General features: G+C 35.1%; 1 protein-coding gene across 1 annotated transcript in view; it reads left to right on the top strand.

Moving 5' to 3' along the window:
- Nucleotides 1–14660, top strand: part of RSBN1L (round spermatid basic protein 1 like) — a 69050-nt gene that overhangs the window by 29818 nt on the left and 24572 nt on the right. Inside the window, exons 2-3 of the mRNA XM_058725289.1 lie at nucleotides 3740–3850; nucleotides 12083–12723. Coding sequence (XP_058581272.1) covers nucleotides 3740–3850; nucleotides 12083–12723 — 752 coding nt within the window. The remainder of the gene's footprint in view (nucleotides 1–3739; nucleotides 3851–12082; nucleotides 12724–14660) is intronic.

Raw genomic sequence — 14660 nt, 5'->3', positions numbered from 1 at the left:
CAGTAAGAATCAACCAATATCAACTGATATCGTTGATTGTAAGATTCTTTAGTACAGCACTATTACTCTTTTTATCTCTTGCACATAAGTGCTCAATAGAAATATATTGGGTGCATTCAATCTGAAATACACTGATAATTCAATAAATTGAATATATGTTTGAAAATCCCATTTATATTATTTGAAATTATTTTAATCAATTTTATTTTTTATATCTTAACTTTTACATATGGTATATGTCTTTAGCAAATGTTTATCTTTCCAACTTTGTAATTTACAGCTTGTTCTAGTTTGATAATGCTTAGTCATTTATTCTCTTTTCCTCCATTCTTATATTCGTTTTGCTTCTGGGTTCAAATTCTTATCATGGGTCTGTTTGTATCGCTTTTCTTCAGTCCTTTACCACCCTTTTTATTTTTTATTTATTTTTTAATGTTTGTTCATTTTTGAGAGAGAGAGAGAGACAGCACAAGTGGGAGAGGGGCAGAGAGAATCCTAAGCAGGCTTCACACTGGCAGTCAGCGCAGAGCAGGGAGTGAGGCTCAAACCTACCAACCTTGAGATCATGAGCTGAGCTGGAACCCAAGAGTCAGACACTCAACCCACTGAGCCACCCAGGTGCCACCAAAAATAATAGCTTTTAATAATTTGAACTGTTATTTTTCAGTCTTTTGAATGTGTGTACATTATAATTTTTTTAAAATTGGGATGTATAGGGGTATCAGTTCTATATGGAAAATCTGTATATACTTGCTGTTTAGTTTTGCTGAGAACCTAAAACTGCTCTTAAAGTCTATACTGTCTATAAATAAATATATTTATAAGTATATAAATTAAGTTTACTAAAAAATTGTGTCATAACCATATTATAATTTTACTTTCTGAGAAGCTAGTTTAATTTTATTCTGAAAAATATTTATATTTTGTGACTGTGGTAAGTTTATATTATATCATAGTCTTTGTATACATATATGCCATTAAAATTCTGTAGTTATTTCCATCTGTGTGGTTAGCAGTTAGGATCTTGGTTACTCTTAGGGGTACTGGAAGGGAAGATGGGGATCCTTGAGGTGCTGTTCATTTTTGTGAAAATTGAACTGTATACTTACATGTTTTTCTCTGTGTGTATATTATACTTTAATAAACTTTAAAGGTTCAATAGTTATTGAAATAACACTTTTAGGTTAATAAACTAACAGGGATGATTGGGAAAATAAATGCAGAGACAGATTATTTTCTTCAGTTGTGATTTTTAAATGATGCATAAATAGTTCATTAAAAATGTATGCTTACTTAGGAAATATTAATTTATATATGTGTCTAAGCTCTAGCTAGTTGGAGTAAACACTTAATAGCTGGATGACAGCCTATGACAGGATCTCAAGGACTTTAAGCATCAAAAAGTAAACTAATCTGAAGTGTGAGAACAGCTTAATGTATTTCTAGAATTTAAGTTATATGTGAACAGATGAGGACCTTACTTACTTGTATTTCCCTAACCCTTTTCTTATACTCAGCAATGCATATTTTTTAAGTCGGTCCCTGTTTTGGTTTGTTCTACCATCACCTGTCCTCTCCTCTGTTTTGAGTATTATCATTTTTGCAAAAGCACTTTGTCAGTTTGATCGGTAGAAGATGTTATTTGAATTTTTTTTTTATTAATGAATGTAAGTTTTAAATTGTTAAGTGCATTAATTTATTTTTCTAAGAATTTTCTGTTTAAGTAGTCTAGACCTGAGCTGTTCAGTGTGGTAGTCACTAGAGTCACTCATGTGGCTGTTGAATACTTTGAATTGAGATATGCTGTTAAGTATAAAATATACACTGGATTTTGAAGTCTTACTGTGGAAAAAAAAATAATGTAAAATGTCTCAGTAATTTGTTAATATTGGTTTCATTTTGAAATGACCGTGTTTTAGATTCATTAGCTAAATAAAATGTATTATTAAAATTAGTTTCACCTGTTAGTTTTTGTTTCTAATGTGACTACTAGAAAACTCAAATTTACATATCAGGTAAGCATTATATTTCTACTGGGCAGTACTGATATAGATGGTAATCTAATCATAAAGTGGTTATGGCCTCAGGATAATATTTACAGAAAGGACAGTAAGGGGGGATTTTAAGAAATTCTGCAGTCTGGGGGCGCCTGGGTGGCTCAGTCAGTTAAGCGGCTGACTTCAGCTCAGGTCATGATCTTGCGGTCCGTGAGTTCGAGCCCCGTGTCGGGCTCTGTGCTGACAGCTCAGAGCCTGGAGCCTGTTCCAGAGTCTGTGTCTCCCTCTCACTGATCCTCCCCTGTTCATGCTCTGTCTCTCTCTGTCTCAAAAATAAATAAACGTTAAAAAAAAAAATTAAAAAAATTCTGTAGTCTGTGTATATACACTATATAATCTGTTACATTAGAAGATATTTTATAGATTTTATGTGCTTCAATCATGACTTTGTAATCAATGGGAAGCATTTTGAGAACAGAAACTACATCACTATTTTAAAATTCTCTAGATCTTCTCTTTTGCTGGGGGCATTGGAGCTTGATTGAACAAGAATAGGGCAATAAATCTTACAAACTCAAATTTAAATTTTTAGAATGCAGATCAATGATTCCTAGAGTTCTTACACCTTTTATTTAAAAAAAATTTTTTTTTTAATGTTTATTTTTGAGAGAGAGGGAGATAGAGTGGGGGAGGGACTGAGAGAGAGGGAGACACAGAATCTGAAGCAGCCTCCAGCTCTGAGCTCTCAGCCCAAAGCTCAATGCGGGGCTCCAACCCACAAACCGCAAGATCAAGACCTGAGCTGAAGTTGGACGCTCAACAACCGAGCCACCCAGGCGCCCCTATACCTTTTATCTTAATATCCTAATATCACCAGCTAGCCAGATCAGTCATATCCTTTTTAAAAGATGCAAGCAAAGGTAGGGGAACTCACATTTAGTCTTATATAAACCAGGCTCTGGGTAGTCATTTTATAAATTGATTTATTTAATCCTTACAGTAACCTGTAAGAAAGATAATAACCGCCATTTTATAGTTTAAGAAACTGTGATTGTTTTTTCATTGTTAAGGTATTAATTCAGATATAGCCAACCTCAAAGCTAGCACTTTTTCCATTGTAGTTTACTATCTCAATTAGCCAGTTATTTTAAGTGATTTGAAGGTAGTCTAATAATGTGGTTGACATGAATTAAATGAAGAATAATCTTTAGAATGAAGATTTTTCTTTAGAATCTCTACAAATCTGTATAATGATAAATTTTGACAATATATGATGTGTATATTATGTGTTCCATGTTAATTTATGACAGGAAATTCAGAAATCTATTTCCCCCAAACCTGAGAGGAAGAACAAAAGGCATGATTGTTTTTCATTCCGATTTTTCATGGTATATTGTAACTCTAGAAATTGCCCTATGGTTCATGGGGAAAAATTATAAAATGATTTTATTTATTTATTTTTAAATGATTTTATTTAAAAAAAATTTTTTTTCAACGTTTTTTATTTATTTTTGGGACAGAGAGAGACAGAGCATGAACGGGGGAGGTGGCAGAGAGAGAGGGAGACACAGAATCGGAAACAGGCTCCAGGCTCCGAGCCATCAGCCCAGAGCCTGACGCGGGGCTCGAACTCATGGACTGCGAGATCGTGACCTGGCTGAAGTCGGACGCTTAACCGACTGCGCCACCCAGGCGCCCTATTTTTAAATGATTTTAAATATTTCCTTTGTTTTGTCTTTCAGATAAAATCAAAGACAAAATTAAAGAGAGAGATAAAGAGAGAGAGAAAAAGAAGCATAAAGTAATGAATGAGATCAAGAAAGAAAATGGAGAAATAAAGATTTTGCTGAAAAGTAAGTTTATATTTAGTGATGTAAGTTGTACTATATTATATTGCTCATTGTACTTTCAGACTTAGTGATTTAATGTTTGTTGCCAAATTTTGCTGAGAGCAAACTTTAATGGTTAGAATATGGAAAGTTATTGTAATAGTAGGGAGTTCTAATCCATAATGTTGTTAGTAGTATATTTCTTCAGTATACTTTATGAAGAAGTAGTAAAGGTTGAGCTTCATCAAACTATTAGTTTCCTTAAATATAGGTTATTTAATTCTGTGTTTGCATTACTAGTATTTACCCATGTTTAGATCATCTAAAGAGCTAAAACAATTTTAGTACAAGAGGGATGGATGGTAGAAGAAGTGATCTTAAAAATATTTGACAGTAATCACCATCTCAAAGTCTGGTATCATACAGGGATCATTTACTCTGAGCTGAATTAGAAGGTATACTCTTACTGTGTGTTGCTTGCATACCTAAAGAATATCCTGTTTTTGTTTCCTGCCTTTTCTCTGTTAATGTTTGTTTTCAGTTGCTGTTTATACATGGGGCTGGGTGGTTGAGTAATAATACTAATCCTATCAATAAATCTAAACCCTTCCAGGAAATATGTGGTAGAAGAGAAGTAAGAACAGTCTTAAATTCAGTCAGATAGCAAGAAGAATCCATGGCAATTTGGTTGCTAGGCAGCTAACAAATTCATTTGCTGCCCCTATTAAGTCGAGAATTTATGGATCAGAATACATTGACTTTGATTAATTTGATGTTGAACTCATGTGTTAATAAACCATTATATACATTAGGAAGAAAAGCCTATAGCATTGTATGTGTAATGAAGTAACTGGTTAATTTATATTATTTAAGATAAACAGAATATTAGATTCTGTATTTTCATTTCATTCTTTGTCATATTTCCAGATGTTCTTGGGCTATTTTCTACTTGTCAGAACTTCATTTTTAATAAAATTCTTTTGACCTTGGAAGAAACAGGTCAGAGCTTAAGTTGATGGTTAGTTAATGTTCATGGTCCTTTTATTCTATTTCTTTTGACAGCGTGTGTTAGCTGTGTTGTCTAATTAGATTGCAAGCCTTTGAGGCGGGACTCAAATCTGACCACTCTAGTGCTAATGATTAATGCTTGAAGTGTTTACTTAACTTTACCCTGCTGGTTTAGTCAAATAGTCATTTTTTACTGGTTTAGTCAGATAGTCATTTTCTTATCCAATGGAATGTACAGTGATGGAAATTCCTGTCACTTGGGTGAATGTTGGATTCCTTACATACCATTCATATGAAATACGTGAATCTAGAGATTATATATACAAACAAAATTTAAAATAGCCTAAGAAAATGGAGATTTTTCAGTAGTATGCAGTAGTAACCTTGACTTTGAAGTACATGAAAAATTTAGGAAAAATTTTGAATTGAACTAAACTGAAACCTAGTAATGATAAAGGGGAAGAATGAGATAGTTTTAGAAATGAATCTTAGTGACCTCTGAGATGACCATGGGAAAATGTACTTAATTATAGAATGAAGGTAAATAATAATGTAATTACTGCTTTACAGGGTTGTGAAGATTAAATCAGGTAAAGTATGGTGGAAGTGCCAACCATGGTGTCTGGCCCACAGATTAAGTGGATATGAATCTTTTTTGTAAACATGTATGAAAGATTAACTCTTGCGATTGAAAAACAACAACAAAATTATCTCCTCCCTAGGTAAAATATAGATAATTAAGTGAATAAAACATGATTCATTTTGGAAATAGTGCCTGTCCCATTGTAAGCACCAAGTAAGTGTTAGCTTTTGTTATTATCCAGTGGAAACAATTTGCCCTGCTAGTCTATGATCAGGGAGAGGTGATGTCCTGGAGCAACAACAGAATCTGTTGGTGGGGACAGTGTGCTGGTATTTACTACTGTGTGCCCTTTGTGCCCTGTTTTCCTTTCAACCTTTCTTCTCTCTGTATTATTTTCTCCTGATAATGTTACAAAGTATGGCACACACAGGCATTGATTGTTTAATGACAGTGTTTGACATCTAAAATAGATCCTAACTCTTAACTCTGCACCAGTCTCATTTCCTCCAGGTTTTCATCAAAAACTGCATGAGATTGAGTATGACTAGATTATGTATATAAATACATAATTACATACATGCTAAAAAATCTTTATTAGTGCATAAATCTTGTAAATGTTTTTCATTGACAAAATAGGATTATTTGCTTTATGAGAAATAGTTTAAAGGAACAAATAAGCTGATTTAGCTTATCCTTTTATGTTTAACATCTACCACCTACTTTTTCTGAGCATACTTATATGTTTCAGCCATTTTTATGTTGTGAAAAGTTGTAAGAACAGAGGTGTTATGATTATAGTATTTTTGAGAGTGATATTTATCATTATAGCACATAAAAGAAGCTTGCTGGTGAGCAAGGGGAATGAGGGTTAAAAGAAGCCAATATCCAAGATTATTACTAGTATACCAAAGGTCACAGGTAGGTAATTCATGTCAGGAAGAGTGAAAATATTGCCATGCAAAACAAGCAAAGTCATTCCCCTAAGACCCAGAGGTTGAAAATAGCTAATTACTACTTTTTTTCTATGTATGATAATGAGTTATATATAAATATTAATTCCCATATTAGATACGAAATCAGATCCAATTTTTCTGGACAGCCCTTATTTTTTCTTTTGTTAACACTAATATACTAACTCTAGTGGTAGAAATTAATGCCAGTAGATTTGTGATTTTTTAAAGTTTTTGTTTAATTAGTTATTAACAATACATGCTGTTTTTGTATCTGTTTCGGTGTGTGTTTATTTCTGTATTTAAGTGAGGGTCTCTTTCCTCTCTGGCAGTGTGTGTGTGTGTGTGTGTGTGTGTGTGTGTGTGTCCACCTCTCTCTGATTGAATCTTTCTTTGGCTCTCGTTGCGTGTGTGTGTCTGTGGTGCTCTGTGTATGTGTGTGTGTCTGGGGTCCACTATGTTCATGGATCTATGGATCTGTGGAGGGAAGGTCCCTTATCAATCCTATTCTTTTATACTTTTTGAGGGTTCAAATTGACAACCCTTTTTGTTATGGGTACGTATCACGATCCTTTAAAAAAAAAGCATACACGATCCTCTAAAAATAAGCATAGGTCTGATTTGAAGAATCATAGGATTTAGAGAAATGTTGCTTTAAATACTTTTAGTGTAAGAGAAGAACATTGATAATCAAAATGGTCTAATTTCCTTAAAGTATTTAAAGATTGTCTACCTATATGTCTACTGCATTTCACGTGTCTTTCTAACAAAGGAAATGAGTGACAGATTATATAAAACCTTAAGAATCTATCTAGTGAATGTAAAAATACGTCTAGTGAATGTTAGTGCCTCAGTTTGTAAAGAATGCATGTTACCTGTGTCCATCAGAGGTCCCCAACACTACCCCCAGGTTTGATGATTTGCTGAGAGGACTCGTAGGACTCAGCATATAGATGTATTCATGGCTATGATTTACCGTAGTGGAGGATACAAAGTAAAATCAGTAGAGAGAAAAGGCACATGGGGTAATTAATGTCTGGAGGAAATCAGGCACAAGCTTCCAAGAGTCCTCTCCAAGTGGAATCACAGAGGATGCGCTTAATTCTTTGAACAATGAATTGTGACAAACACATGTGAAATGTTGTTTATCAGAAAACTCAAGACTCGATGCTGAAGGTTTCTATTGGGGGTTGGTTACATAGGCATCTTTTGTCTAGCATGTACAATTCCAGGCTCCCAAAAGGAAAAAGGTGTCAACATAAACCATATTGTTTGCATGGAAAGTTTAGATACAGTGAGCCACTCTTACCAAGGAATTGTGGGGACGTTCCCAAAGTACCAGTTTCTCAGATACCAGCCCAGGGCCACCCCTGTAAGCAGGCCTTTCTAAGACCAGCCGTCTCAGCCATGTTATGTTAACTCTCTTCTGCATACTGTGCTCGCTTTAGTGTTTAATTACAGAGTACTTTGTCTTGGGAATTTAATTCCTTGTTGCTCATTATAAGACTCTCTTAACTGATTTCTTATTATTTTGCATTTTTCAGTTTCTGACCATTTAATACCGTTACTACTTTCATTCATCCTTGTGAATAGAAAATAGACTGTTGTGCCTAATTCATTTCAAAGTAACATGTGATTCTAATGGCTGGATATTTTCTATTTTACTTTTTAAACGTGTGTTAGGTATAAATATAATAGGATATGAAGCTTATATTTTCATTGAAATGAAATTCTTTATTTTGGCAGCCCATTTAATTTGTGCAACTTTATATATATTTTCCATTTAGTTACTGTACTTAGGCCTTTTAAACTTTAAGTTCTGTTTTTGGAGCTCGCTGCAGCAGCACATAGTACTAAGTTCTGTTTTTGTTTTTTTTTTTTTTTTTTAAGTGGGTTCCACACGCAATGTGGACCCCAACTCAGGGCTTGAACTCAGGACCCTGAGATCAAGAAGTGAGCTGAGAGCAGGAGTCAAACACTTACTGACTGAAACCACGCAGACGCCCCTTAAGTTATAATTTTTTAATTCACTGCTTTTTTCTTTGACGCATTTGGATTTTGCTTACGTATATATACCTATTTTATCTTTTCATGCTGATTAACTCCCTGTTTAAATTTTTTTCATTATTAATTTTGTTCTTAAAATATTAACTTAAATCTAATGTTTTGATCATTCCTAGGTAGCAAGTATGAGTTTATTAGTATATTCATTTATTTACGTGTATACATTAGAGAATTAACACTTTGCATTTTATGACTCTACAAACCTATGTAATCAGTAATGTTGAAAGATTTTTATTTTTGCTTTACATAATTATACCAATTTGGTCTTCATTGTATATTTATAAATTTTTAGAAGTAATGAATTTTTACAAGTTAACATTAAATTTCCCTTTTTTAGAATTGCTATTAAGAGAATTTTTATGTTCGTTGTTTCCAAGATTAGGATTTAGTGGTATTTATATTGTGGAAAACTTTGGCTGAAGGAGGGACAAGGAAAAAACCCACAGACCTCAGTTAGTTTATTGGTGAGAGAAATCTCTTCATTTATGGATTTATTAAATGTTCATCCGTAGCAATGTATTAAATGTCATGAGGAATACAATGCCTGGCTAGGGGGGGAAAGTATCACTTAACTCTTTCTTATAATTCATATAAAAGTTACTTGTTTCACTCATATAGTATGTGGAAGGACGTGATATACAAGTATCCTATGAGTGAAAAAAATATATGAATTTATTTTTTTTTAATTTTTATTTTTTTTAATTTTTTTATTTATTTTTATTTATTTTTTTTACGTTTATTTATTTTTGAGACAGAGAGAGACAGAGCATGAACGGGGGAGGGTCAGAGAGAGAGAGGGAGACACAGAACCCGAAACAGGCTCCAGGCTCCGAGCGGTCAGCACAGAGCCAGATGCGGGGCTCGAACTCATGGACCGTGAGATCGTGACCTGAGCCGAAGTCGGCCGCTCAACCGACTGAGCCACCCAGGCGCCCCTATATGAATTTATTTATTTTAAAGTTTTTATTTATTTTGAGGGAGAGAGAGAACTGAGGAGGGGCAGAGAGAGAGAGAATCCCAAGCATGCTCCACACTGTTAGTGCAGAGCCTGATGTGGGTCTTGAACTCATGAGCCGTAAAGATCATGACCTGAACTGACACCAAGAGTGAGGCAGAAAGAGCCAGGAACCTGAGCCACCCAAGTGCCCCTATATGAATTTAGAATGAAGTGATTCCAGTTCCAACTAGAGAGGGAAAGCAAAATGAAGAAAATGACATGAGTTGTCTTTAAAGAATGGTAAGAAAGAAGTCAGATGTGCTGGGTAGGACAAGGGTATTTTCGGAAGAGCAGATGTCTTTGCAAGTAGTAGAAAGATAACACAGGCTGTTTTATAAGAAATTGTAAGTAGTACACATTGACTAGAGAATGAAGTACTTGAGAGCATTGTCTGTTTTTTTTTGGTTTTGTTTTTTGTTTTTTATTTTGAGACATAGTACATGCTTGCGAGCAAGCCGGGAAGGGGCAGAGAGACAAGGAGAGAGAAAATCCCAAGCAGGCTTCACGCCCAGAGCCCAAGACAGGGTTTGATCTTACCAACTGTGAGAGAGATCATGAGCTGAGCTAGAACCAAGAGTCGTACACTTAACCAACTGAGCTGTCCAGTTGTCCTGAGAGCATTTTCTTTGGATTCCATATTGAGGAGGTTGTATTTTATTTGGTAGGCATTGAGAACCCTTCAAAGCAGTTTACTTAAAGGATAAATATGATCCAACAATATATAAAATTTATAGAAAGGTTACTATGACTCCAGCATTCAGGATGAAAGACAGTCATGAGGCTTTTAAACTAAAAATTAGCAAGGAAGTAATGTCAAGCAAAAAATCAAGGATGAACTGGATAATTCTGTTAAAGCTTGGAGAGATCAGGAAGAATGAATTGAGAGAATATCATTGGATTTAGTATTTGAACATTCTGGGAAAGTAAATTTGAGTAGACTGAAGCAGACTTAGAATTTAAGGGATAAGAATAAGGTAATAAATGGAAGGACCTCAGCATAGATGGTTGCTTTGAGAAGTTTGATCAAAAGAAGAGGATAGGGAACTATTTTTGTAAGGGTTTTTGGAGTTGGTGGGAGGGACTTATTTTTTAAAAGTAGGCAGGACATCTCACTCACTGGAGACAGAAAGGAATAAAAGCTATATGTGCATATGGAAAAATTTAGGTAAGGAAACAGATTGGGAAGGTTTAATTTATAACAGGTTGTCTATAAAAGTGAAATAACAGGTAGAAACAGTGAATGCTTTTTCTTCTTAACTCTTACCATATGGCTTTCTCATACTATCTTAGGAAGCATAGTATGTTTTTTAAGTTTATTTATTTTTGAGAGAAAGAAAAGAGCACAAATGAGGGAGGGGCAGAGAGAGAGGGCTCAGTGTAGAGCCTGCCACGGGGCTCAATCTCAGGACTGTGAGATCATGACCTAAGCATATATAAAGAGTCTGGCACTTAACCTATTGGGCCACCCAGATGCCCCAGCATAATACTTTCTTGTGAAGATGTTTGCTTTCTCCTATTTTTCTTGCTGTACAGAAATAAATATATTGTGATAAAATTACACATTTATATGTACACTTAGTCTATAGCTGTATAGCCTCTGTGCATTACTCTTGTATTTTTTGGAGTTCTAAATTTCTGGACCCAGAATCTACCTGACTTTAGTTACAGAAGCTTATTATAACTAATGTATATGGTTATAATCCCTAAATGTTTTACTTTTTTATTCATCTCTTTACTAGTACATGGGTATCATTTATGCTTAGGACATGTGAAATTATTCTAATTTTGTCATCTCCTTTATGCTGCCTTATTGGGTCTTCATTGGGGACTTTGCAAAATCTAGTGGACCTCTAAAATAGTCCATTTTATTTTAAAAAAAAAATTTTTTTTTTAACGTTGTATTTATTTTTGAGACAGGGAGAGACAGAGCAAGAACAGGGGAGGGTCAGAGAGAGGGAGACACAGAATCTGAAACAGGCTCCAGGCTCGGAGCTGTCAGCACAGAGCCCAATGCGGGGCTCGAACTCTCGGACCAAGAGATCATGACCTGAGCCGAAGTCGGCCGCTTAACCGACTGAGCCACCCAGGCGCCCCTAAAATAGTCCATTTTAGATGCAAGAATAGTTTAGTAAGGAGGAAATATGGTAAACAGCTAAGGAATTGCTGTGTTTGTTGCTGCTCATACAATGCAAGTAGTTCTCTCCCTTTGTGATTTATAAGTCTTTTGACTACATGCAATTTTTAAATAACTTAGATGCATTAAAATGGTGATATGTGTCAGTGGGAAACATCTGACTGATCTCTGTTCAACTTCCCATTTCTGATTTTTTACATTTAAATTTGAAGATTATGCTTTCTAAAATATCCATTCATTACTTCAGTAAACACTGATTGAACGTCTGCTGCATGTCAGAATGGTACCATGCGCGATAGGTACAAATTTGTCATAGGCCTTCGTGTGTGTGTGTGTGTGTGTGTGTGTGTGTAGAGAGGGAAGGAGATTGACTAAATTATGTTTATCAATATTGTGTAAAACAAGTCCCAGATACAAACTCAAATCTGAGTAAACTTTGCTTATTTATTGTACAATAGTTCCTTAAGCATGATTTTTAAGTAACTAAAATATGGAGTTAAAAAATTTTTTTTCTCAACAGGTGGGAAGGAGAAACCAAAAACAAATGCAGAAGACTTACAAATTAAAAAAGTAAAGAAGAAAAAGAAAAAGAAACACAAAGAGAATGAAAAACGGAAGCGTCCAAAAATGTATAGCAAATCTATTCAAACCATCTGCTCAGGATTGCTATCTGATGTTGAAGATCAAGAAGCCAAAGGCATCCTAAATGATAATGTAAAGGATTACAGTGGAAAGAATTTGGATACCAAGAACTATGATTCCAAAATTCCAGAGAACAGTGAGTTTCCATTTGTCTCGTTAAAGGAGCCACGGGTTCAGAATAACCTCAAAAGGTTGGACACATTGGAGTTCAAACAGCTCATTCATATTGAGCACCAGCCTAATGGAGGCGCATCTGTTATCCACGCCTACAGTAATGAACTCTCCCACCTGTCTCCTGTGGAGATGGAGAGGTTTGCAGAAGAGTTTGTGGGTCTAGTGTTCAGTGAAAATGAAAATTCTGCAGCTTTCTATGTAATGGGTATTGTTCATGGGGCAGCTACTTATTTACCTGACTTTTTAGACTACTTTTCATTTAATTTTCCCAATTCACCAGTGAAAATGGAGATATTAGGAAAGAAGGATATAGAGACAACGACTATGTCCAATTTTCATGCTCAGGTAAGAGGTTTTTAGGTTTTGGGTTTTTTTTTAACTTTTAGTTACATGTTTTAGACAAGTTTCTGTTTTTTATTTTGCTGTGGGTTTGAAATAAAAAGGTAAGACTATAATGACAATTTTGGGAATATTAAGAATAAATTACTGTCCTGATGTGAACATAAGAGTTTAAATTTCAGATTCTGGGGTGCCTGGGCGACTTAGTTGAGTGTCTTACTCTTGATTTCATCATTGGTCATGATCCCAGGGTTGGGGGATTGAGTCCTGCGTCAGACTCTGTGCTGAGCATGGAGCCTGCTTAAGATTCTGTCTCTCTCCCTCTGCCTCTCCTCCCCTTCCATGCTCTCTCTCTCTCAAAAAAAAAAAAAAAAGTAATATAAAAAAATAAATTTCAGATTCTACTTAATCTTTTTTCTTAGAGATAATGAAATAAGATTCTGTTGTCCTTTTTTTGCAAGGATTTATCTTGGAAATGAAAGAAATGTGATGGATGTAGCCATGTATTTTCCAGCCCTTACAGCAGTACTCTTACCTAAAGATCACTTAAAATTATCTTGTTTTCTATCTTAAAAGTGCTTACCAGTGGATCCATCACATAGTAGGTGCTGAGTAAATGTTGGCTGTTAAATATATTTTAGTACAAAGGAATCAGTTAATTCTGCAGTTAAGTGAGAAGGTTAGTGTATCAGTGCATTTATTGAGCTAATTTCCTTTTCCTGCCCTTCTCTATGGTATAGAATGTACATTATTTTAGAAAGCAGAGGCAAAATCAAATCCACTGGCTCTTGAAAGTGAATGTGGGCTCATCTAAAAGGTCATTGCCAGGGTGCCTGGGTGGCTCAGTTAGGTGAGCATCTGAGTCTTGATTTCGGCTCAGGTCATGATCTCATGGTTCGTGGGATCAAGCCCCACATTGGGCTCTATGCTGACAGTGAGGAGCCTGCTTGGGATTCTCTCACCTTCCCTCTCTCTCTCCCCTCCCCTGCTCACTCACTCACTCACTCTCTCTCTCTCTCTCTCTCTCAATAAATAAATAATAAATAAATAAACAAACAAACATTAAAAAAATAATAAAAGGCCATTGCCATTTGCACCCACTCTCAGATCAGGGACTGCTTGCTTAGGCCAGGAGATCAGCCAATTTTTCATATTTATGGGTGCTAAAGTTCCCAGTTTTCTAAGTAATAATTGACATTATGCTAGTTTGGAAAGAAGGAAAAAAGTGAAAAAAGTCCCAAAGAGATCTTAGTGATCATGTATTGCAACCTTTCTCACCTTACAGATAAGCAAACAAACATAGACAGGAGTAATTTACTATTTTAAGTTTGGTAGCAGTGTCAGGAGTAGAACACAATCTCCTCAATCTTCATCCAGAACTGTTTTACTTATTCTATTTCTTTTTGTGATATGTGTTTAAGTTACAGTCTTTTACCTTAAATGATAGTCTGGATGTCCAGTCATATCCACATGTCCAAGCCCCCTTCCCCCACTGTATGTTTGGTATATATTCTGTAATATACTATTGTCTGGAAAATACAGTAGTACTTAAAGTTTTAATGTGCCTGTGGGAAGATACTCCTTAATGTAACATGTTTGAGAATCAGAATGTAAATATTCTTTTAGAGCTGAAGGGGAGCTATAGAGCATCTATTATTAGCACTGTCATTTTATAGAATTCTAGAATGGTTAGTAACTTGTCTGAGATTACACCTCCGTCTCGTGGTGGAACTAGTGATAGTATCGATAGTATCTAGTAATAGTATCTACTATTTAGTCAATAAATAGTTCTGTGCCAAGAACTGCTCTAAACACAAATGTAATAACTCATTTAAGCCTTATTACAATCTAATTTTAGAAATAGGGAGAGAAGAAATAACTTGTCCATAGTCCTTTGGTACTAGATCATTCATTTGTCATTTATTATACGTCTAAGTGCTAGG

The sequence above is a fragment of the Neofelis nebulosa genome, chromosome 4, assembly GCF_028018385.1.
Source record: "Neofelis nebulosa isolate mNeoNeb1 chromosome 4, mNeoNeb1.pri, whole genome shotgun sequence".
NCBI lineage: Eukaryota > Metazoa > Chordata > Mammalia > Carnivora > Felidae > Neofelis > Neofelis nebulosa.
Note: the sequence above shows the minus strand (reverse complement) of the source record. Positions and strands in the feature narration are given on the sequence as shown.